The 25,013-nt window shown below is 40.9% G+C and overlaps 1 protein-coding gene across 1 annotated transcript in view; it reads right to left on the bottom strand.

Annotated features, from left to right (window-relative positions):
• myo9b (myosin IXb) overlaps positions 1-22,024 on the bottom strand; it is a 35,077-nt gene extending 13,053 nt beyond the window's left edge. The window contains exons 1-22 of the mRNA XM_085805915.1: positions 21,914-22,024; positions 20,164-20,862; positions 12,025-12,119; positions 11,760-11,822; positions 11,412-11,511; positions 10,208-10,308; positions 8,690-8,813; positions 7,666-7,755; positions 7,345-7,461; positions 7,090-7,224; positions 6,531-6,652; positions 4,482-4,623; positions 3,937-4,126; positions 3,236-3,311; positions 2,693-2,785; positions 2,519-2,558; positions 2,278-2,400; positions 1,997-2,077; positions 1,791-1,901; positions 990-1,112; positions 454-603; positions 99-244 (exon numbers count right to left, since the gene is read on the bottom strand). Of these exons, the coding sequence (XP_085662041.1) occupies positions 99-244; positions 454-603; positions 990-1,112; positions 1,791-1,901; positions 1,997-2,077; positions 2,278-2,400; positions 2,519-2,558; positions 2,693-2,785; positions 3,236-3,311; positions 3,937-4,126; positions 4,482-4,623; positions 6,531-6,652; positions 7,090-7,224; positions 7,345-7,461; positions 7,666-7,755; positions 8,690-8,813; positions 10,208-10,308; positions 11,412-11,511; positions 11,760-11,822; positions 12,025-12,119; positions 20,164-20,862; positions 21,914-22,024 (3,032 nt within the window). The remainder of the gene's footprint in view (positions 1-98; positions 245-453; positions 604-989; positions 1,113-1,790; positions 1,902-1,996; positions 2,078-2,277; positions 2,401-2,518; positions 2,559-2,692; positions 2,786-3,235; positions 3,312-3,936; positions 4,127-4,481; positions 4,624-6,530; positions 6,653-7,089; positions 7,225-7,344; positions 7,462-7,665; positions 7,756-8,689; positions 8,814-10,207; positions 10,309-11,411; positions 11,512-11,759; positions 11,823-12,024; positions 12,120-20,163; positions 20,863-21,913) is intronic.
• Between the last annotated feature and the right edge of the window lie 2,989 nt (positions 22,025-25,013).

Here is a 25,013-nt window from a genome sequence, read left to right as displayed (position 1 = left end):
ATTAACAGAGTGACTTTAAATCTGTGTATTAATCTCGTGTGCAGCAGCAGCAGCAGCAGCTGGTCCTCCTACAGTCCTGTGGCGTGTGTGTACTATACCTGTCCCGTCCAGACCGGGTGCTCGATGTTTTCTCGTCTCCCCCCTCCTCATGCTGGTCGTTTGGCCTCTTCAGGGAAGTCCTCCAGGCCGTCTGGATCACCGTGGCAGCTCGGTTTTGATCTTCATAAAACTGACGCCAGCACCTCTGAAGCAACAGAAATCCTAGTGTCAAAGTCTTTATTTGTTTTTTGTTTTACTTTATCCACTTTATTCACTCTGAAGATGAGGACTGTGTGGTTTTGTTGCTCTCATTTATTTAATGAACTTTCATGCATGTGTGGGTGAAATTGGTTTCCCTGAAGAGATTCCTACAGTACCTTTTTAAATGTGCTGTTGTTCTTATATAAAACGTACCTGTATGAGGACTGTGGCGTCTCTCTTTTGCAGAAAGTGCACTCGTATCAGACAGGTACGGAACCAGCGTTGCAGTGTGATGATTCGACGCATCACTTCTTTGTTATGAGTTTCTTGGAGCAGCTGCTTCTCCTTCTGCTTGAGGAACACCTGAGTAGATGAAAGGGAGGCACACGAGGCGTGAGGCGAGATCAAAGCACGAGGCCCGGCTGTCCCGTCGAGTCGGTGTAATATTTTATTATGTACATCACTGATGTGACTGTGTTTTTATGACTAAAGCATGAAATCTACCAGGCTGTTTTTAGTAGCCGACAGCGCTCTCTGATTCATGGCTATGTGAGAGTAAAGCAGTTTAGCTTAAGAGACGTTTTAATGTTCACAAAAGAACCGCATGTCATTTTAACATTTTCAAATCCAAACACCATTACAGAGACACGGATAAATGACCCACGTGTCCTGTTCATCAACACCACTTTTATCCTCACAGCGCCATGTTATAATGATAATCATAAATCACAGACAGCGACATGATTAACCTTGGTTTTTCCTATTTGGTAGGCCGACTTATCCAGTTTCATCCTCTCAAACAGTTGAGTTATGTCCTCGGGAGTTGCAGTCGCTCCTTTTGGCAGCAGCACCCTGAACTTGTCGACAAACTCCTGTTATCAAGAGAAAAACAGCATCAGGAATGCAAATAACTGACATGACAGACATAAAGTCTTACTTGTTCATTTAAAGCAGATAACAGCGGCACGGCCGTTTCGGCTAATGCTGTGTTCAAGGCAGGCTTTTGAAACCGTAAGTTACAGCTTCAAGTCACAACTACGACTTGGTAGCGTTCCAGGTAACCCGTAGCTCGTGTTTTTACCGTCCTGTTGTCTGTGAAAGTTCCCTATAACGGCCACTCGTAACTTCCGACCCGTGAACTCGTACCAGATCGAACTGGTATGACTTCACAGGAAGGAAAAACACAAAGTACGAGTTTCCTTGAACGCACCATGAGTTAGCAGCCCCCGCCCTTGTCAGGCATCAATTGGTCCTCGTGCTACGTCACCACATTCACGCGCATCCCTTGGCTGCACACACAGCCCTTCATGCCGTTCTCTCCCCTCATTGGATAACACTTGTATCCCACAAGGAAAATTTTCTCCTCGGGTTACAGCAGAGCAGAGTGACGGAGAGACTCGTGTTTAGGCTGAAATACTTCATGTAAGTGATTGCTGACGGAAAATAGGACTATTTAGGACTTATATTAACAAAAACATTCCACTGATATCTGCTTTAATATCAAATTCCTTTAAATATCTAACATATCTGGATATTTATGTTCATCTCACCGTGAACGTGTATTTGGCGCTGTAGCCAGACTTCTGGATGTGAACCATCTGCAGCATGCCCGTGTACCTGATTTGCTGCAGCACAAGCTCATCATCAAAGTGCAGCTCCTTCTGTAAACACAACATTTCCACAGGGATCAAACATGTTTACCTGTCCAGGATGAGGGACTTAAAGTTTACCAGGACAGATTCATACATGACATTACCATTTCGGCATTGGAGCGAATACAGAAAATGAAGAAAGGCTCGGCTTTTTCAATCGTCTCCATCAGCTTTCTGACCGAGGCCTGTGGGATACATGAGAATAATGGTAATAATAATTAGCACCTAAAAGCTCAATTTTGTTCAACCATAAATGCATAGTTGGGACTTTTTTGAGGGCGATGTATTTTATATATAGGTAGACCTTTACTTTTATGAATGAAAATGAATATCAGGACACTTTTCTTTCCTTTCAGATTGATAATAATCAGCAAAAGTGACAAACCTGAAACTGAGCGCCAACTGTGGGCAGGTTTTTTCTCTGGTGAGGGTGGAAGATGGATTTGCTGGTTCGGTCATGTGCAGTGAGACCAACAACATGTTGCAGCGAACGCACATCCATGAGGTTCTGTTTGATAAAACAAAAACAGAAACAGAAATGAGATACATCTGAGAGCCAGTTCTACTTCTGAGATGATTTTTTTAAAGCACTGAGCTTCACTGACGCTGCACCGTTAACGCTTTACCTTTGGGATGACCTGCTTCTGTCGACCACCTCTGCTCTTCCTGCAGAAAATACAGACAAAATGAGTTTCTGTGAAAACCAAATGGTTCTGGAAATATAATGAGGGAAAAAAGTTTAAAGCAGCATGACAGGTCAAAATCAATGTGCTTAAATTAAACGCATTTGGCCCACTTACTTTCTCTTTTCAAAATTGGCAAAGAGGTCTTCGAACACTTCAAGGGGATGTTCGTCAGCGTGATCAAAGGAGAAATCTAGAGTCAGACTGGTGCTGTAAATGTAAAGAGAAGTATTTTAACTTTGATAGCAAAGGGTAAGAAATGGTAAGTTACAACATTTTTTACTCTGGTTCATCGTTTTCTCTCTGAAAAACGTAAACAAACATTTCAATGACACACTATCAGCATACTTGTGTCTTCATCTACAAGGTCATGATGTCAAAGCTCCTGAGATGTTTAACCTCCTTAGGTGAGTTGATAACAGAGTCGCCCCATCGGGGAAAAGATTGGCTAATGTCCAACTCAGACTGGTTTCCAGTGCTCACACCAGACTGCTGGGATGAACTACCATACAGCTTGAAGAAAGACTCACCTATCTCTATTTCTGATGAGATTTGTATTTGTATTTGTGCATTTTTATAATTAAACCTGGGAAACCCGAGAACACATTTGGTTGGAGAAGAATGAAAACAAAAAGAAGGTGACAGTATTGTAGTTTTTACCTGGACAGTCGGTCCATAGTACTGTTGCGCTGTTTCAACTCTCTGAGGGTTTTGCGGGAGCTTCGTCTGGCAGCTACTGTTTGTGACAATACAACAAGTCCATTGTACATAATCAATTACTCAAAAGAATAAATAAGAAAAAATAAAGTTGATGGTGTAGAGTTGAGTCATTCAGAAAAGGTCAAGCTAAACAAACATGTCACTCCTGATAAGCTAGCTGTAATCAGCTTTACATATCCACAGTCGAGTTGTAATTTGTTACACTGACAAAAAAACCCAAGTCATTTTGTAAATGAGAATCAGTTAATAACTAATAACTATTCCTCGTACACGGACTGTCTTTGGGGAAAGTGCCTTCAAAGCATTCGCACCCTCGTCCTGGTATAAATTACAGAGTCATCTTAAATTGGATTATCTCCCAAGTATGGAAGATTTTAAAGCTAGGATCATTTGACTACTGAATGCACATGTTCTCTCACCGAACGCAGCTGGTGATTATAATGTATTGATGTGATTTGCTGTTACTGTTTTAGCTGTTTTTATGTTTGTTTTGTTGATGTTGTCCAAATGTGTACTTGATGTGGATGTACTGTGCTGCTTTCTTGGCCAGGACCCCCTTGCAAAGGAGATTCTGAATCTCAATGGGATTATTCCTGGTTAAATAAAGGTTAAAAAAATAAATTAAAAAAAAGGTAACCTACATTGTTCTGCCCGCTGGCGTCCCAGGTATTTGAATACGGTGAGGATGCGGATGGTGGCTCGGAGGACGCCCCATCTGAACAGAGCGTCCGGGCTCGATGCGACCAGGTGATGCAGGACGGCTCGCTCGCTGCTCCGTAGCAGAGAGACGACTTCAGGACGCATGTGCTCCGTGTTTTTCTCCTTGAAGTCCTGCAAAACGACAACAATCATCATCATCAATATGCAATGCAATAGTTTTTACTGTTGCTTGCGAATCCACGGCGCTTCCACGTTCATCATTCAGCGTTAGAAACTTCACAATAAATCCACAGTCTCTGCAGAGGAGGGAGCAGCGTTAATCATTCACTTGGTTCACACAGATTCTTCAGGGTTTTCCCACACTGGTTTATCTATCAAGGCCGCCGCAGACCAACACTCTGATACAGAGGAATGATCGAACGTATGTTTACTGAATTTAAATGTAGCCGGGGAAATTGTGATTTACACTGAAGAATATTGTGTGTATATGTATGCAATGTTTCCAGTGTGGGGCAAATAACTCCACCTTGATGTGATATTCAACGCTCCCAGCAAAGTGTTGGATGGAAAAAGTCAGCGTTGTATTAGGAGAGGTTACAAAGAGTGGGTTGTCCTGATGCTGCTGCTTCAGCTTGTCCAGCAGGGTTTCATCTGTGCCCTGAGGGAGGCTGAGGACACACAGAGAGAGAGAGAGAAGAACTAAATATTGATTTCAACATTTGATATCTGGGGAAAGAAAAAAGAAAGAGAAAAGAAAAACAGAGCATGTGAACAGCAACAGAAGTTCAACTGAACAGACTGACTGGGTTATGAGCTTCTGACAACTAAACTGATGATGAAATTTGAAGTTATTAATTTGAAGATACGGTAATATAATAAATATTAGTGATTGGATGTAATAAATAATATTATTTGACAGCATATGTTACATAACAATATAATAACTGTGACTCTTTCACAAAAGAGCCTGAGACAATAATGTCAAACACTGCTGTAATAATACACTGCCCGTCCAAAAAAAAGTCACACACTCTAATATTTCGTTAGACCGCCTTTAAATTTGACGGCACGCATTCGCTGTGGCATCATTTCGATAAGCTTCTGCAATGTCACAACATTTATTTCCATCCAGAGTTGTATTAATTTTTCAAAGATTCCCAACAGGGTTCAGGTCTGGACTCTGTGGTCACATTGGACCACATTACTTCCTTGAAGATGATGGTTCTATACTATCCTTGCGTAACCCAATTTTAGTCTCATCAATCTCCTTAGATGTTTTATTTGCTTGATGCCAATAATTTGACCCTTCTGAAACAGATTAACATACTGTATTTTCCACGACCACAGGATGTGTCTTCTGACATGGTTGTTTAAGAAATGAGACTGCATCAGTCAGGGTTAAAATAAGTTGTTGCCAGCTGAAACATAATCATCCATGCAGTAATTATCCAATGGGAGGCTTTGACCTATTTAGTTAAATCCAAGCGGTGACTTTTTTTTTTTTGACAGGTAGTGTAAACAATACAATATCCATGATTCTTCCATCTGTTTAAAGGGACAACGAGGAGTTTCTATTTGGTTATAAAAAAGTCTCACGTTAATGTGGATGAATCTACGCTACCCACACTTGTTAATGGGCCCATTTTAGATAAATATATTGTTTTGTCTCTATCGTTATTTTGTTATTATTAGTGGTGGCGGAAATGCTGGGCGAGCCGACCAGCTTTCTTTACTTTCGGTTTCGTGGCGAGTCATGAGAATAACGCCGCCGAATCGCTGTTTATGGTCGGAACTATGACGGTATCTGATCGTCTTCGAACCTCTGACTTTAATTCTTGAGGAATGAAAACACGAGTCTGTCTTGCGCCGGTCGAAGAATTTCACGGTGCGCGGAGGCTCATAAATGTAGTGTAAATGAGAAAATACTGTCACCAGCCCTAAAAAATCCAATTTCGCCATGTTTTTAGGAATAAAATGTTGTATAAATCAGGCTCTGAATGATATATCAACAATCCCCTCTGTAAAAACCTTCAGAATATAGACAGGAATAAAACTGGAAGGTTTGGTGTCTGTAAGTGCTGCTGAAGTTGAGATTTCGGGTTCAGAGTCTGAGGAAAAACTCATTTTGAGAAAACAGCCTTTAAAGACTTGTACTGTAAAATTCCATAGGTTGTTAATGTAAATTGTACTTTTACGATTGGTTGCGGATATGGAGGAGATGACAATTTTTGAAGCCTACATCATTGTTCAGGAGAGAAAGAGCTTTACAGTGATACCTGACATGACATGGGTCAGACAACAAGCACAGCACAGTATGTCACAGTAGCATGTTAACTTTTGGCGAATTTAGGAGAAATCTACCAACAAAAGAGACAAAATGATGTAAAATAACCACCTTAATGTGGATTTTCTACCATTTTGTTTGACTTTTATGAAAGAATACATGTTAAGGAAAAAAAATAGCCAAAAATCTCAAAATTGATCAGTGCATGAAAAAACAGTGTTTTTGCCTGGGGTGTCTCGCCTTAAATGTTTATCGGTCACTTCACCATATTAAATGTTTGTGTTCACATACCTGCTCTCCTCATCCAGCAGGTCAAAGAGTCCGGTTGTTTTCATGCTGATCAGCTGAATGCAGCCGCTGTTGTCGGTGCAGTCGACGTTTTGCCAAGTGATGCCCTCGGACACGTAATCCTCCTGAAAGAAGAATTGTTAAAGACAGTCTTATCATCAGGTGAAGTTTATATTAATTAATTTTAGTCTGTGGCATCTGATAAAGCATAATATAGCAGTAGCGAAAGCCAATCGGCCCGTACTGGAATAGAAACACAGAGAAACATAGAGAGCAGAGTTAACACAGTATGATATTTCCCACAGGTTTTAAGACTCCATATTGCCAACTGGATCTAAGAAAAGGAAATACAACTAAAATGGTGGAGCAGTATATTATGTCTGTCTCTAAGGCGATGTAAGTCAAATTTATTAATATACAGTATAATCTAAGATATTGTTGGATATTTAAAGTATTTTCAGGCACTGACGAGTGGATAAAAAGTTTCAGTTCTGGTAAGTCCATGCAAATGTAATGCAAGTCAAAACAGAAAAACAGAAAAGCTGAAAATATCTCTACCCACTTGCTCAAGCTTGAAGATGTTGTGGTTGATGTAATACTTCAGTTTCTCGTTGGTGTAGTTGATGCACAGCTGCTCGAAGCTGTTTGTCTGGAGGTTCTCGAATCCAAACATATCCAACACGCCGAGGGACAAACACTAAAAAAAAGTTGAAAAATGACAGGAAAAGGAAAATTCATAACCAGCACAACAAGAAAAGAGACAGTCTTCTCCTGGCAATGTGATAATGAATTTCATCAGTGCTAATCAGCGACTTACAGAGACCGACTCCTCCATGTCTCGTCTGTTGAACATGGCATGGTTGATGTGAAGGATGATCCAGTCGAACAGAGCGCTGTATAAAGACTTGGCCATGGAGTCTCGCGCTTTAAAGGCCTGAATACGCAAAAACATCCAACAGAGCAAATTAAAATCGACTCAGTTTCATATTAAAAACACAATGAGATCAAAATACAAAACACAATTTTCTCAACTGAAATTAAAAAAAGTTTAATAAAACAAATTTGCTGCTTGAGATCTGATGATTTGAGTATATCATTATATTTAATTATTAAATAGTGGAGAATTTAAACTGTATACCTCTTGTAGTGTGTACTGTGCAACAGCAGAGGCCTTGGCGGTCACTACTCTCCTCGTGGTCAAAGCCTTCACCAGCAGCTCCTTCTTCACCTGGTGATGAACAAGAGCAGAAACAAAACTGTTGAGGGAGAGGATTCAAAAATACAATAATGCATTATTAATGTGGAAAATAATACATTATTAATCTGCAGAGTGACACCTGTTTTTAAACAACAGAGAAAGTTATTTTAGGTGTGTTGATAAAACTGCTCTTCTTTAAAGGGATAGTTCACCCAAAATTCAAATTTCACTCATTATCTACTCACCCTCATGTCGACTAAGGGCTGGGAGAAGTTTCAGAGTCCTCCGTGGCTTCTTTGAGTTACAGTGGGGCTCCGTGCAGCACTGCATGTCCATATGACAGTCGCGAACGGGGCTCGATTTTCTTCGTCCAAAAAGACACACCAAAAAACATCCAAATACCTCCATAGTGCTCGTCTGTAATGTCCCTGTAATGGCGCGATTTGCACCGGCATCAGTGCAAATCGCGCAAGATTTGGACGGACCAAGAAGAGCAGTGCTGGGAGCTTCCGCTACAAACAAGCTTAAAACATAGATTTATTTAATTTTTTTCGGAACAATTTCTCATGTCGGGGCTTCAATACAAGAGGGACATTACAGACGAGGACTATGGAGGTATTTGGATGTTTTTTGGTGTGTCTTTTTAGACGAAGAAAAGTGAGCTCTGTTCGCAACCGTCATATGGACATGCAGTGCTGCGCCGAGCCCCGCTGTAACTCAGAGAAGCCACGGAGGAAACTTCTCCCAGCCCTTAGTCGACATGAGGGTGAGTAGATAATGAGTGAAATTTGAATTTTGGGTGAACTATCGCTTTAAGGGAAGTGGCTCTGCTCACTGCTCACTGAGAATATTTTATATAAGTTTTAAATAAGTGACTGTGCATTGAGTTTTGTTGACATAACACGTAAAAACACAACACTTGGAAGTGAAGTGTCGATAGTTAACTCCGGCTGCAGGAACAAACCTTGAGCAGATCAGATAGCGTCGTCAAGACTTCAGCAGGTCCGACCTCCAGGTCCTGAGTGTCCTCGGCTGCGGTGAACGTCACATTTCCAAGGTGGAGGATGGCAGAGAGGATGGAAAATATGCTGCATGGTACAAAGACACACACAAACACATGGCTTAAGTGGCTGGAGGCTCTCTCTCTCTCAGTCGTAGCACGATGAGGGCGAGGAAGACAGTCGAATGCGATGATATGATATCAACAAGAATCAAATGGAGCGTGGAGAGTTTATTTTTTGACTCAACATTTGATCACTGGTCAGTCAGACTGATTTTGTGTTTGTTTCTTGGTTACTAGAATGAAGTAAGGTTAAAATAACTGAAGGTTTCTCCCTGAAATAGCTTCACAGGGTCGCAGTGAACTTCTCAAATACACAGTTATTACTCAGGGAAGTTTTTTTTTTGAAAGGATAAGATTAAAAAATCCAGTTTCAACCTTATTTCAGATTTGATTTCTGGTTAAGACTCCAGTGTAACTTTATTATGACTGACTTTTTCTCCTTACATTCTCATATCTACTTTTTTACAGACTATTGTGTCTTTTATAATCTTGTTTCTATCTCTTTTTCTGTTGTTTACCTTGCTGTGAGTTCAGTATGAGTATGAGTATCAGTCGGCTGGAAATAACTCTGAGCTGTTGTGAAACTCGTGCATTTATAGCCAAAATAACAACAGCGTCTGCTCCACCAGACTTTTCTCTGTTGATACAAACATCAGTTCTGACAGTGAGCAAGTTCCTCTAGAGGTGCAGATAGAAGCGATGAGTAGTGAATAATTGATGACATCAACGTTTTACTGTCTCTACTTTTCTTCAATGATTTATCTCATCATCAGCTCCTTTGGGGAACAAGTAGTTCAGTTCGTTAGTTCATCCTGACATGAACAGCTACGGCCTCAGAGTGGTGATTCAGCAGCAGATCGAGGCACCAAGCTGAACAGGTTACAAATCATGCTGCGAGCGCTGTTACGTGTACGCCGTGTCCCCAGGCTGTCAGGCACTTGCCGACATGCTTGGTGCATTTTTCTCCTGCTTGCCTTGACAAGCTCTGACCTGTTACTGACAGCAAGAAACTTTTTAGACATTGTTCAGTAACAGTGCACTCCAGCGACTTTTAGATAGATCGGTGCAGCCAGCTCATAACTGTCAATGTAAACCGCTGAACACAAGTCTGACGGACAAGTGAAACAGAATGAAATGTCTTAGCTTTCTTCACCCTTTTAGTTAGAGGAGCAAGTTAGTGAGAAGTATTGCAGTAATATTTGCTCTTAACCCTCTGGCATGTGCAGCTCTGCCCCTTGATGAGGTAATTATTTTCTGGAAACACTTTGTTTTTATTCTGGACATTTCCAAGTGACATTTGTGGTTATACAAGCACCTCCTAAAAGGGTGCAATAACTCTTTTGTTGACCATTCTTCAAAACTATATACACACACTGCTCCAGTTGCCTGCAGCATTTCAGTCGTGTTGTTTGTACGTACTGTTTCTTGGTGGAGCTCAGGAAGCCGACCATTTCCATAGCTTGATGCAGCCTCTTGTACTCCTTCCTAAATTCTTGCTCATCGTCTATTTGGAGGTCTTGCTGCAGAGGAATGAGAGACGATACAGGGGGAGACAGGGGGGGGTAAATGTTGAGCATCCGCCACAGAGGTCTATGCATGTTAATCTAAAGGGATTTTCACGTTTGTACTGTACTTTCTCTCTCTGTAAACCTCTTTGTTATTATTCTACAGTATGTATGCATGCACTGACTTGATTTCATTAGTTTACATTTGCAAGGTGTTGGCATGTCATTCAGCTTCAAGTTTGCACTTTCTTTACATTTTATGTGTCTGAGCAAAGGCAAAGCATAAAGAAAAACAGGTTATTATGCACATTAGCCATGACCCTTGAATTCAGCTGGAACGGATACGTCTATGAATAATGCTACAAATGACAAAAATGCAAACAACAGGTCCTCAGCTGGAATGGTAAGGGACCACATTGTATTGTCACGCTAAGTTAAACAAACCAGAAACCAGATGGAGACCAATAGGGAAAAACGTTTTCAAAAGGACAAAAATAAACAGGTGTAAATGCATACAAGAGTCAGTATGTACTAGTGCTGCAACTAACGATTATTTTCTTTATCGATTAATCTGTTGATTAAATTGATTAGTTGTTTTGGTCAATAAAATGTTAAAAAATGTTGAAAAATGTCAATCAGTGTTTCCCAAACCACAAGATGACGTCTTCAAATGTCTTGTTTTGTCCACAAACCAAAGAGATACTCAGTTTATTATCATAAAGGAACAAAGAAACCAGAAATATTCACATTTAAGAAGCTGAAATCAGAGAGTTTCGACTTTTTTTCTTAAAAAATTACTCAAACCGATTATTCAATTATCAAAATAGTTGACGATTAATTTAATAATCGATTATTGTTCGATTAATTGTTGCAGCTCTAGTATGTAAACTGGTTAATAAACACTAAAAACAGGTGCACTGTGCTCTGAAAAGCAGTTTCACTTTTTTGTGTCTGTTTATTCACTACACAGGGATGGGCTTTGACATACTATAATTTACTGTGGTGAGTTTCAGGATATGTTGGTTCTCTTTCTATAAAAACACCTACAGTAATGACACATCATGTTTTACTCCCTGTCCTCTATCACAGCTGCTGTAAAGAGCGCGGATCAAAGGTACCTGCTTGAGGTAGTGATAATCTTGCGGCTTCAACAGATGAAATTCCCCCTGCTCGTCTTTGGACGCGCCCACCAGCAGATAGTAGAAGACGTGGTAGTTCCTGCGGATCAGAGGTTGCAGAGTGCAGATACAGACAATTAGGTCTCATGCCGGTTTCATTTTAACTCGCCGCATGTGAAGTCGTGTGTTTTGTGTGTGACCTCTTTTACTGCAGGTGCAAAAATTGCGATGGTGTGACGGTGAAGGTTTGTATCAGTGGAGACAAATTTCCATGTTCGAATTTAATTGTGAATTATGAATGTTTCTCAAAGGATATGAAATGCAGTTTAAGTTGAGTCTTCATTATACCTCTCTGTCTTATCTCTGGACACCAGGCGGCACTTTTCGAGCAGGTACTTCTCAATAACGGCCCTGTAAGAGACAAGAACAAGAAGGGAATGTCAACAAAACATGAGGAGCTCCGCTGAGGTTGCCAACATTATCCAAATATGACATAAGAAGAAAAATGAACTGTGAAACTAAACAAATATATCAACCAAGATAAACTGAACTGTGCAGAAGCCTTAAAGGAGTACAGAAAAAAAAATATATATATATATACACTGCTCCTCACCCTCTGATGACACCGCTCTCCAGGTAGTTGAGCTGGATGAACTTCCCAAAGCGACTGGAGTTGTTATTCTCTGCCGTCTTTGCGCTGCCAAAGGCCTGTTGGAGACGCAGGGAGCACAAGTTTTCACTAAAATAAACAGACAAATTTGTAGGCAAGTTTGTCACAGACGCTGGCACCCGGACCTAAACAGTGTGAGTGTCTGCTGCACAGAGGAGCTATCGAGTAAAGCAGCTCGGTCTGTGGATGGCAGAGCTTATGTATCTTATGTAACAGTAAAAAAAATCAAGCTGGTCTAAGTGTGAGCTTATGTTGTACTGAGCGTAGTCTGCAGCAAAACACGGAGACCGATCAGCATCGAGACTAATGAGACAATACAATGATGGTTTATGGTCAATGAGTGCAAATCAAATCAAGTTTCATTTATAAAGCAGAAGCAGTAAAATCAGTGAAACAGAAGGGAATATATGGATAAATAAAAACAATATGTCTTTATATTTCTTTTAAAGAGACCCCGAGGAGTTTGGCTTTGGTTATAAAAGAGTCTCATATTAATGTGGATGAATCTACGTTAAGCAAAGGAGGAAAGTGCACGCGCATCCAACTAGTAGGCAGGTGCAGGACAAAAAAAGTAGTGAAAGAAAAAGAAAAAATGTCAGCACACTGCTAAATAAAGCAGGTCATGACCTGAAGAAGACCCATAGGTGGTCGAAACGTTGTCGATTAATAAAAAAAAAAATTGGGAGCTTTATTTAGCAGTGTGCAGACATTTTTTCTTTTTCTAAATCTACGTTACGCACACTTGTTAACGGGTCCATTTTCAATAAATATATTGTTTTGTCTTTATAGTTATTTTGATATTATTATTTAGTGGTCGGCTCACCCAGCATTTCCTAGTTTCGGTTTCCCAGACGCTGCCGTTTATGGTCGGAACTACGACTTTCATTCTTGATTAATGAAAACATTCTTGGCAAATGTTTTCGCTTGCGTCCGAATTTCACCATGTGCACGGAGGCTCATGGGAAATGTAGTGTGAAAACACTTTGCTTTCCGAAATTCCTCGTAGTCCCTTTAAAGGTAAGTAGAGACTGTGCCATCCTCAGGTCCTGCAGCAGGTCAGTCTCTGAGCACCTGAACTGTCAAGCAGGACTTCACTTTAAAAGCATATTTGACATGTATTCAAGTGCGTGTCTCCCGAGTGATTTAAAAAAAACAAAACAATAAAACGATCTTAAAATCTCTTCTAAAGCAGGACAGGCACAGAGCAGATGGAGCAAAGCGGCAGGTAAAATATGTGCACGGTTTGTGGTCTCGATCAGCAGACGACGTGCTGCTGCATTCTCAGCGTTACAATCAGCAATGCAGTCAAACCAGGAGACTCACATCTAAACATGCACACGATTAAGTGGCCACAAGCACTGAAAACAGAAGTTTAATGAGGCAGCCTTTTGTCGAGTGACATAGAGCTAATGAATAAACACAAAGGAGCTGAACATTACACTTCCACAGTTCCTTTTCAAGTCGTTGGATGTCTGCTCGGATAACAGTGTGTCAGTAATGAACCTGATCGCTGTCTAGTCTTAAACATTTCAGTGTCTGTTCTGTGTGAACAACCCAATTACTGCAGGTCCTGTTAACACTGGATAATATATGGGAAATGCACCAGCTGTTGACAAGGAAATCTGAGTTGTTTCGTCCAACACCAGATAAAGAGCACTGTCCTAATAGCTGACTCATTATGAGGTATTTATCAGGTGAAAATACCAAACATTAGCTGGTTCCCACATCTTAAAATGTGACGATTTTAAGCATTAGTCTGTGTCTTAATCAATCAATAGATAATTTTCTCAATTTATTGACTAATGGCTCAGTCCAAAAACTTAACAACAACAGACCAAAGTCCAGTTATGAAATAGTTCACAATAAAGAAAAAACACAACAGTAAAGATGGTTGATTTGAAATTACTCGACCTCGATCAACTAATGCATGAATCACCCAATTTGTTTCAGCCCTGTTATTGTAAAGCAAAGGCCTTATCAGTTGTTCGGACAAACAACGTTACCTTATCATGTCAGGTTGGAGCCTGAAAAACTTTTGTGATTATTTTCTTGCACTTGACAGAATAATCCATAAATAAGATAATCGCTCGTCCTGGACTTTGCAGGGACGTTGCATTGTTGCATTTGTTATTCAGTCAGTGCCACAACAGAGACAGTGTCTAAGGTTCACTACCAACAGCACAGCAGACTCCACCCAGGCAAAGTCAATGGGTGAAATGACACATACAGGATTATGAGTGATTAAGTTTCAGAGCTCTCTAGGGAAAAGAAAAAAAAACCGCAAACTGAGGCGATGTCTGCTTCTATATGTAACCGCGTGTGCTTCATTCCTATGCGAGCTATGCTGAGAGCCGTGTCTTAACACGCCAGACCGACGCATCTGCAGAGAGTGGAGAGAGAGGACGGCCTCTGCATACTGTACCGAGCAAGCAGCACACGCTGGCAGGTACGGCCCTGAGAGACAGGAATGCTCCTCTCTATTTAAAACCTTTGTAAATACTCAAAAAGTGTGGGATTCCCCTAACTCATGCATGGCCTTTTCATTTCAACCAGATCGATCAAAGTTATCTACAGCAAGATGTACATGCGGCAGGAGAAAAATGAAAGGAATGCGGAGAGAGAAAAAACTAAAGATGGCATGCAGTAGAGAGAGAGAAACAGGTGTTTGCCATCTCCCAGTTTAGGAGTTGAATCCACCTTTATAATCACATCCTTCAGCCTCTGAAGTGTGACATGGATAAACACCCGTTTCTCTCTTTATCCCTCGATGTACCAGCTCAGAATAACTCACTGTCGCTCCTTCACAGAGATCTAAACAAATAATGCATTCAGGCAGATGTGCACAGACCACTCACAGGCCAAAAAAAAAGCTCCAGGGGTTTATTTATTACCAGGAATCTGGCTTCAGAAACTACCAGCAAGGAGGGAAATACCAGAGGTAAACTGGGACGAAGTACGACGATACCTTTTTCTAATTTTTTTCTCATCAACAGGTGATGGCCGACTGGTTAACTATTTGTTTCAAAAACAAATTCAGCAAAAGGTTATTATCCAAGACAGCCACCAACTGTTGTTCACGTATCTATTCATTTATTTATTTATGTTATGACTGAGGAAACAATAAAAGTCATAAAGGAAAATTATGCCATTACATCACACCACTGAATAAGGAAACTGCACAGGACTGTGTGAAACAACAGTGGGAAAAAAAAACTAGAGCTGGACAATGACATAAGTGAAGACATGTGGCTGCATGCCTGGGAAATAAAGCCTTCCTTCAGTAACCTCCGGACCTGGAGAGACTTCTGCTGGAAAAACTTGATTTCCTTTTTTAATCACTCCCAAACAGAAGTCTAAACAAGCTGCTCCTCAGCTATGCTGCTGGAGGGAAATGTGGGGACGACGATCAGTCCCAGTTGGTCACACTCATGTTTTTTCTGGCCTTTTCCCTCTATTTAGTTTGTCTAGAAGAAGGATGAAGCAGCAGCAGTCGTCAGTATAACCCTGGGGTTTTAGCAGCAGTGCAACATTCACATCCCTCGTGGGCAACATCTCTGGCTGCCTGTTAATCTGTGATGCCCTGTGACTAACATGAGAAACGGATGAATAACACAAACAAATGCCTTGCAGTCACTCTTTCATCCAACGTCTGCACGTGTCCCATTAGCAATGGTTGAGTTTTTCACCTTGTTACATTTAAATAACTTTCAAAATCCTTGAAGGTGCAAAAGAATGGCTGAATCATTTTTAGAGACATTGCTCTTTTATGAGCCGTCACACATAAAGTGCGAGCATCTATTTATCGGTTTTCTTTCTGACATAACTTTGCTTGCTCGCATACAAGGTGTTACTGTGAATTATGTTTTCCGACTGCAAGACTCTCCTCACATATGTCATCTAATGCAATGAGCTCCCGCTGCTGGGTCTGGAAAATGTCTGGACTTTTTTTGCTTACTTTATCTTTGTAGGTCAGCTCATCTCCTGTCCTCGACTTCTACTCTCTCTATTTACTTATCTGTAGCCTACAATATTCTTCTTTAAAAAGTCTTTAATGGCAAGCCACAATGTTTGTAACATAGTGTTAAAATTGTTCAATAAAAAGTTTGCCACAGGTGTAAAATATCCAACAATTATAACGAGACATAAATGTTGATTAAATGAAAAAAAGAAACTGAAAACATATTTTGCGATCTAATCTCACAAGGTCTCGGGGGGGGGGGATTTAAAACAACAGGTAGGGAGTATTTCTATTTCCCACTTATCAATGATCAGCTAAGTGACATGATCATGATGTGATAGTCTCTGGCTTTGTTGTTGTTGCTGTTGTTCTTGTTGTTACCGAGCAACACAACCAGAATCAACAGATGCAAATGATGCACGATGGAACGAATGTGGAGGAGAGAGAGAGAGAGAGAGGCGTTTTACTGTAAACGGGAACCGAATACGGCTCTCGACGCGGAAAATGGAAACAAATATCCTCAAATTCAGACCAGAAAGAATTTATGATCCCTGAATTGAGACACAGCTGGACAAAGGGTGAGGAGGAGGAGGGGAGGGAGAGAGAGAGAGGAGGTGATTTCTACTCTGTTGTGTTGGGTTGCCAGCAGACTGGACGAGCCTGTTCTGACACGTTCCTGTTTCTCCTCTCTTTCTGGTGTTCCCTCAGGAGGCAACGCCCTGCACATTCCCCCTGTGGAGCGCAACACTTTGCTTCCTGATCAGCGGCACCGAGAAAAAAAAAAAAGCTGCTGCAACAACCACTCAATCAGATCAATGGGGCAAAACCTAAAACTGTACCTAATGAGAGCGCCGTCGTGCCATCACATGCTGGGCAATAAACTGTAAATCTTCTTTCTTTTTTTTTTTCTCTTTTCTACACGCATTAATACCTTCATTACTTGCATTTTAGCGCTCAATAAGATGAGTCAGTGGTGGCTTTCTGGCACCAGGGAGATCAAAATCATTTGCCGTTTCCGTGAGATAACGTTTGATGAGAAGTTACAGCAAAAGAAAAAGTCGCCACGCTTCTTGATTTCAGATTTTAAAAAAAAAAAGGAACCAGTATCACAGGGTGTGATTCATGAGGAAATCCCAAGATGACAAAAACAAGTAAAGTGAATTACAAATCTATAAAAACCCCTCATTGCTGATTAAACACACCGACCGACTGATCCTCATTAGTACAGAAGCAATCTTGGAAACAGGCCTCCGATCAACCTCCATTGATATTCAGCTTTGGTGTTAACGCCTGCACAGAGTTTCCTCTGGTTAAACCTCAGACTAACTGATGTAGCATGATATCTCTGTGCACAGAAAAGCTTGTTCCTCATTTCCCCGACTTAAAACCAACACAGACAACAGGCCACTCTCACTCCTCCTCGCGTCAAAAGCCTCTTTCTCTTCCAGTAGCATACACAGAGTTACAAAAATGCCACTGAGATCATTCATTTAACAGAAACAAATACTTAAGCTGTTGCTTATGTCAAGGAAAGACTTGTTGGACTTGTTTGGACGGAGGAGGAGGAGGAGGAATCCATATTTAGTCACTGTCTAATTAGGGGCTGGCCTCATCGGATCATGTGTGGGAGTGTGATTTGTAACAAGCGGACCCGGATTGTTGTGTAAAAGTTCAGATTGTCTACTGATAGACAGGGAATGCACTGAAATACTCAGGTTCAACAGGTACAGTTACTATGAACCCGCAGCCAGAGCAGATTAAACCAAGATTTAAAAGCACAACTTTGATAAACAAGCATGAACGCTCTGCTTTAGTGTCTGACCACCATATTTTAAATGAAGTGAAACCAACTAAAGCCACTTGCTGATCCCACTTGGCACATGCATCTTCTTAACCCTTATAAAATACAATCTTTGCTAAGGAGGAGGGTATTTCCGCAGACAAGCTTGCGGCCTAGTTTCATGACAGTTGTTTTTTTTTTAAAACATGCATCATATAATTGCACAGACAAGTGAAACAGAAAGCAAGAGATCACAGCAACATGTGGGCAAATGTGTCGTTGCGTTACTCACTGGCAGAGCTACTGTGACAGCCGCAGAAACTAACGGAGACATAATTTAACGTAATGTGTGAGAGTGAAACTGATGCTTTGTGGTAAAGAAGAAAAAACCCATGTGTGATTTCCCACTTGACAGTCGCTGTTTTGCACTTTGGTGCTTTTAAATCTGAGGAAAATCAAAAATGTGAGAGGAGCAGAGCAAAGACAAACTATCAAAACGCTCGTATTTGTAACTTGGCGAGCACAGGTTTGCCGCCGCCGTGTTTGTTGAACACGGACACGTTTACGACCCTTTATGATGCAGTTTACCTCAGAGATATAAAACGTACAAAAGACCACTGTCCTTCTCAGCCTTTCCTGGTCATTATTGATTACACAACTTTTTTTTGTCACAGGAAGTGCAAAACATATGGTTCTAGTTTGCATTTCCTGTATAAAGGTCATAATTTCTTGGATTTTTAGCACAGAAGTGATTATCATATCTAAAAACGAGAGCAGGAACTTCATATTGGCTATGTTCAGCAGACGAGTGTTGAGTTTAAACTGGAAACGTCAGCACAAGCATTTTAGTTTATAGTGAACTGACGGGTAAAGACAATTTAGAGCTGAAATATCTGTTATTTTTGATAAACAGTCAACGGATGGATCTTGAAACTTGTGAATTATACCCAAGAAACATTCACTTTATGTTTTAGTTTCTGAAAATCCAGGAAAAGGTGCAATATTTTTATGAATAAACGGATTAATTGTTAAACCAATAAAAATGTCAAACATTCTCACTGTTTTTTTTTTGTACTGTTAGTTGGAAACAACACAACATACGTCATGTTTGGCTCTGGGGAAATGATGATGCGTGTAACAGGAAACGGTGTCAATGAAAGCAGTCATCAGTTGCAGCTCCAATTTTAAGGGGTTTATTGCTTGAAATAGGTCAAAGGAAGTTTCTAAATTTCCCACAGCCATCGCAATTTCTTTTAAAATATCTTCTTAAATTGTTTCGTCTAATCAAATGTGTTGAAACTATATTCACATTGTGCATTAAATCTTAACAGGTGAGAGGATTTGGGAAGAATTAATGTTTGATAAATGACTGAAATGTTTGATAACTCAGTGACGGTCAGAATTTCCCACTGACTCATTAGTTTTTTACCTCAGGATCTAAGTGTTATGAAATAATAGTAATTATCGTGTGTAATCGTGTTTGATTACACACTCGGATGGTGACACAGAACAGAAATGACTAACTCTTTCTCTTCTTTTTGGCTTCTACAGAGGTTCACAGGATATTTTTGTCAAGCTTTTGTATTGCATTGTACAATGTTAAATCATGTTAAACCATGTTTGTATTCATTATGTATAAACGGTTTTTTGTACTTCACAAATGTATGCGCAGTAGCTTAGAGCTGTAGTCGGAGAATGCCACCCTACAAGCCCCTGGAGGTTTTTTTTTTGGCATTTCTCCTTCACATTGTCTTGGATTCTATATGTTATATCATTTTTTTTTTACTTTTTGATATGTGAAATTAACAAACAAACTGCTGCAGCAGTCGTTGGGCTGAGAGGATTTGGGGAGAATACATGTTTGATAAATGACTGAAATGTTCGATAACTCAGTGATGGTCAGAATTTTCCACTGACCATTAGTTTTTTTTACCTCAGGATCTAAGTGTTATGAAATAATAATAATAATGATAATCGTGTGTGTGTGTTTGATTTCACACTCGGATGGTGACACAGAACTGAAATTACTAACTCTTTCTATTCTTTTTGGCTTCTACAGAAGTTCACAGGATATTTTTGTCAAGCTTTTGTATTGCATTGTACAATGTTGAACCATGTTTGTATTTATTATGTATAAACTGTTTTTGTACTTCACAAATGTATGCGCAGTAGCTTAGAGCTGCAGTCGGAGAATGCCACCCTACAAGCCCCTGGAGGGATTTCTTTTGGCATTTCTCCTTCACATTGTCTTGGATTCTATATGTTATATCTTTTTTTTTTAACTTTTTGATATGTGAAATCGTTTGGAGGGGGGGAAGGGGGCGTCGTTGGAGGACCTACGTACCTCCAGCACCGGCCCCGCTCCGAGGATGGCCCGCTCCAGCCCGCCGGAGTACATGTTCTGGCTGAGCGCGGTGAGGCAGTGGATGAGATAGCTGCTGCTCTCCGTCTTCCCCGAGCCGCTCTCCCCGGATATGACGATGCACTGGTTCGACTGCCTGTTCAGCATCGCGCGAAAGGCCGCGTCCGCCACGGCGAAAATGTGAGGGCTCAGCTTCCCCAGCGGCTGGTTCTCGTACATCTTGACGTAGTTGGGGTTGTAGTAAACCGGGAGGAACTTGTTGGGGTTGATGGCGACGAGGATGTTGCTGGCGTAGGTGTAGATTTTGAACTTGTAGAAGCGTTGGCGCAAAGCCTCCAGGATGTTCTCCTCCGTCACAGCCTGGAGGTCGCAGAGGTCGTCGTAGTCCACCTTGCTCTCTTCCTCCTTGCCGCCGCCGTGCTGCTGCTGCTGCAGGATGAAGTGGTAGCCTTTGCTCTGCGGGTGCCACCGCTGGGCCTCGGGCGGCCACAGCAGGACGCGCTCCAGCGGGCGGTCGCCGTCGCCCAGCAGCCTCTCCTCTCCGCTGATGTGCCTGACCTCCAGCAGCCGGTAGGACGACGACGTGCTGCTGGAGTCGAGCCCCAGAGTGACCACGGCGTTGCTGATGACCGACCGCACCGTGTCCGTGGCGCTGACCTGCAGGTAGGGGTGGGCGATATGGCAAAAATATCATATCACGATTTTTAAAAAAATGAAGTCACGATTTCGATTTCATCACGATCTTAAATCGAAAAAAGAAAAACAGACAATTTAGGCCAAAGAACCTTTCTGAACAGATTTTAATCTAAATAGTTGCAGTTTTGCCAACATGTGCAAACAACGTAAACATAGTAAAAGGTAAACAACAACACTCTGATAAAGTGCACTCTTGCAACATAAAAGGTAGCTTTCAATAAACATGAAAGTAAAATATTAATGAAGACATTACTGTTTGTTTTATTCAACACAGTCATTTTAACAGGATTTTAAAGCAGAAGTAAGTGATATATTTGTGTTAATATAAGTCTTAAATAGTTGTATCTTCCGACAGCAATCACTTACATAGAGTGTTTGGACGGAAACACGGGTCTGTCAGTCCCTCTGCTCTGCTCTGAGCCGAAGAGAAAACATTTCTCGTATCCTACAGTTTTTATCCAATGAGGAGAGAGAACGGCATGCAGGGCTGTGTGTGCAGCCAAGGGACGCTGTGAATGTGGCGACGTAGGGACGAGGACTGTTATGGTGCGTTCAAGGAAACTCGTAACTCGTGTTTTTCCGACCTGTGAAGTCGTAGGACCAGTTCGATCTGGTACGAGTTCACGGGTCGGAAGCTGGTCGGAAGTTACGAGTGGCCGTTATAGTGACTTTCACAGGTAAAACAGGTCGGAAAAACACGAGTGGGTTGCCTGGAACGCTACAAAGTCGTAAGTTGTGACTTGAAGCTGTAATTTACGGTTTCAAAAGCCTGCCTGGAACGCAGCATTAGCCAAAACCACCGGATCGCTTACTTCTGCTTTAAGTAGGCTATATCAAAACACTAAATAGCTGATTGAAAAGTGTCAAATAAAAATACAAACTAAAGTAACTGTTGTTATTTCTTTGCAAATGTCCTTTGTTTGCGCTTTGCAGCATAGAACTGCAGTTTATAGAATGAGCCCCAGACGATCCTACGATCTCTGCACTTTGGCAGATCGTCTACACGCTCTAATATCGCCATATCGCCCACCCCTACCTGCAGGGGACAGTAGGCGGCCGTGTCCTGGGACACCCGGGGGTAGATCTGCACGACGCGGGCCTCCTCATCCTGATCACCGAGGGTAGTGCTGCTGCTGCTGCTGCTCATCTTGATTCACAGAGGCAGAGGCAGGCTTCAGCATAACTCACTGCCCCAACTCTGTCAGCTCCCACTGGACACACACACACACACACACACAAACACATAAACACACACAAACACACACACACATAAACACATAATGTAACCAAAGACCAATTTATGAAGAGACAGAGAGTGAAAATTCAGTTCAAGTACAAATAACTGAGTCAAATTTAATTTTACATTCAAAAAATTAGTTGTTTTTTTTACTGTGAAAACTGACTTTTCTATATTATTGTTGTTAGTCACTATTATTTTTATTTATTTTTTCCAATCATGTTATCTATCTTGTGCTTTTTGTACATTAAACTCTAACATTAATATTATTATAAGGTGGAGGCTTCAGATGAGCCCACCGTGTTTTTGTTTTTTTTACCTCTCCCTGCACTGTTTCATTATTATCTATTATGTTTTATGTTGTATTCTTTTAAATTGTGCAAAATAAAAGAACTAAGAACTAACATTTGAGACACAGAAACAAGACTTTTGGTTCCACCCTTCATTATATACAGTGGCTACTGCAACAACAACAACAGTCCACATAACAATTCACCTCCGCCCAGCAGGTGAAACATGTCAAACAGTAGTAACAAGAGGGAAACTGAATAAATAAAAAAAGTCAAATTAAATCTTACCTTTCGAGAAAAGACACTCATTTCATCTTTACAAGTCCCAAAAAATATTCCTGACAGCGAAAAGAGAGAGAAGGCAGAAGTAGTTTGTTTTTTCTTTCTCAGCGTCAACCAACTCCAGTCACACAACTTCAAGAGGAAAAGGCAAAAAAAAAAAAAAAAAAAACTTTCTTCACCTGAGCTTCCCAGATAAAGGTGAGTCAACAAACTGTTCACACATACACACACACACACACATACACGCCGACGGTTTTAAATGTTGAAAAAGTTAATTCCCTGCATTTCGTCGTCGTCTTTTCCTCCAGGAAATCACGGTTTCTTTTAGAGATATTGAGGTTTTGAGTTGACGTCCCCTCCTCGTCGTCCCGGTCGAAAAGTTAAGGCGCACGTTACTTCCTAGATTTCTTCACACACATACACACACACACACACACACACACACACACACACACACACACACACACACACACACACACACACACACACACACACACACACACACACACACACACACACACACGTCGACGGAGGGGAAATAAAGTGATAGTGCTCCCTCCTCTGACTGTAAAGATGTCACCCTGTCGGTAAGTTAACGGGAGTTGCATGAAACAGCTGCAGATATAAAACAGTTTTCACCACCGGAGAGAGACGAAGACACTTTGACACCGAGAGGCGTTGAGTTAAAACACCGCAGCAGCAGCAGCGTCGGTCACGAGCCGATAGTTTCTAATTGACCTCATTGGTTCTGGTTGTTACCAAGGGGGCAGTTGTCGGTCTGAGAAGTGAAGCTCACTTCCGCGTTCAAAAAACTGCAATCCCCTCGGATTCCTCTTTTTACAGTCTATGGTTGTTACCTGTGTGAGGAGGTGAGGGGGCGCCCCCTGCTGGATGCATGCAGGAGGTATTACAGCCAACACCCCCAAACCCAGCACATATCAAAATGTAAAAAAAAAGAAAGAAAAAAAAAAGAAAAAAGAAAAGAAAAGATTATGATAAAGATTTTTTATTCTGTGGGTAATGGGGGCGGGACTAGATAAGCTTTTGCTTCTCCCGCTTTCCCTTTCGGCCATGTGTATTGTATTATTTGAACTAAGATGAAGTGTGATGATGATGATTTAAATTGACATGCCCGAAATAAACAAATTGATTGATTGATACAGTCAGGGCCGGCCCAAGCCTCCATGGGGCCCTAAGCAAAATCTTTATTTTGGTGCCCTCTATTACTGCCAATAATACTATTTCATCAATCATCATATCCTGGCAGGTTTTTACCCATCTATGGTTTTTATTCTGAAATGGCACCAAATTCAACTAAAAGCGCATGCCATGGGGTTGATTTACATTTAATCTTCAAATTGATATACTGAATGTCACCTAAAGGTCCACAAAAAGTAACAAAATAAACCAACAGACAATGCATTTACTGTAAACACATCATCTGCTTTTTAAAAGATTTGGTTTTAAATTACTGCAACAGAAAAGTGCAACAACAATTTGAAATGCAACGATAATAAAAGTTTTTTGTAATATGCAGTGTTTCTCTAAGGATCGACAAAAGTTACGCACTACAATTTTAAAAAGTGACTTGCCTTTGGGGGCCCCCCAATAGTCACGGGCCCCCAAGCAGGTGCTTAGTTCGCTTATGCCTTGGGCCGGCTCTGCATACAGTACAGACATGGATCAGGGACTGTGTTAACTGTTAACTGGGCCTAGTGCCATGTATAAACGTACCTTGTTATTGTGCATTCAATACTACACTATTCATTCATTCATTCATTCATTTTGATTTATTCCATTCATGGTATACATTCTACACATGGTTGCACATATTTACATAATGTACACATACTGTAGTCACCATGAATGAAAAGGAGCAGGATGAAGAAAACTTGTAGTACCTGCCCCTCTCTGTCACTATAATTACATTGGCTTACTTCAACACCGATGTTATACTCTATTTCAAAATATTAAAGACGATGAAACATAGTAGTGACAGGAAAACAAACAAAATAGCAGCGGACACCACTTGTCTATCTATCTTTTCTTTTTTTCTCTTTCTCCTTCTTCTTTTTTGTAGACGCTTATCTTTTCTTTTTTAAACATTTTCTTAAACTGAGACATACTTGTACAACTTTTTAATTCCTTGCTTTGTGAATGCCATAATTTTACACCTGTAACATCAACTGGGCCTACTGTAGTGCCATGTATAAACGTACCTTGTTTTTGTGCATTCAATACTACACTATTCAAATAATACTCATGATCATATATTGATGCTTTTATTTTAAACATGTGAGTACTGTAGGCCTATAGGGCGGCCGTGC

The sequence above is a fragment of the Trachurus japonicus genome, chromosome 17 (genome assembly GCF_045865225.1).
Source record: "Trachurus japonicus isolate A0001 chromosome 17, Traja_1.0".
NCBI classification, from domain to species: Eukaryota; Metazoa; Chordata; class Actinopteri; order Carangiformes; family Carangidae; genus Trachurus; species Trachurus japonicus.
This window is presented reverse-complemented; position numbering and strand designations above follow the sequence as displayed.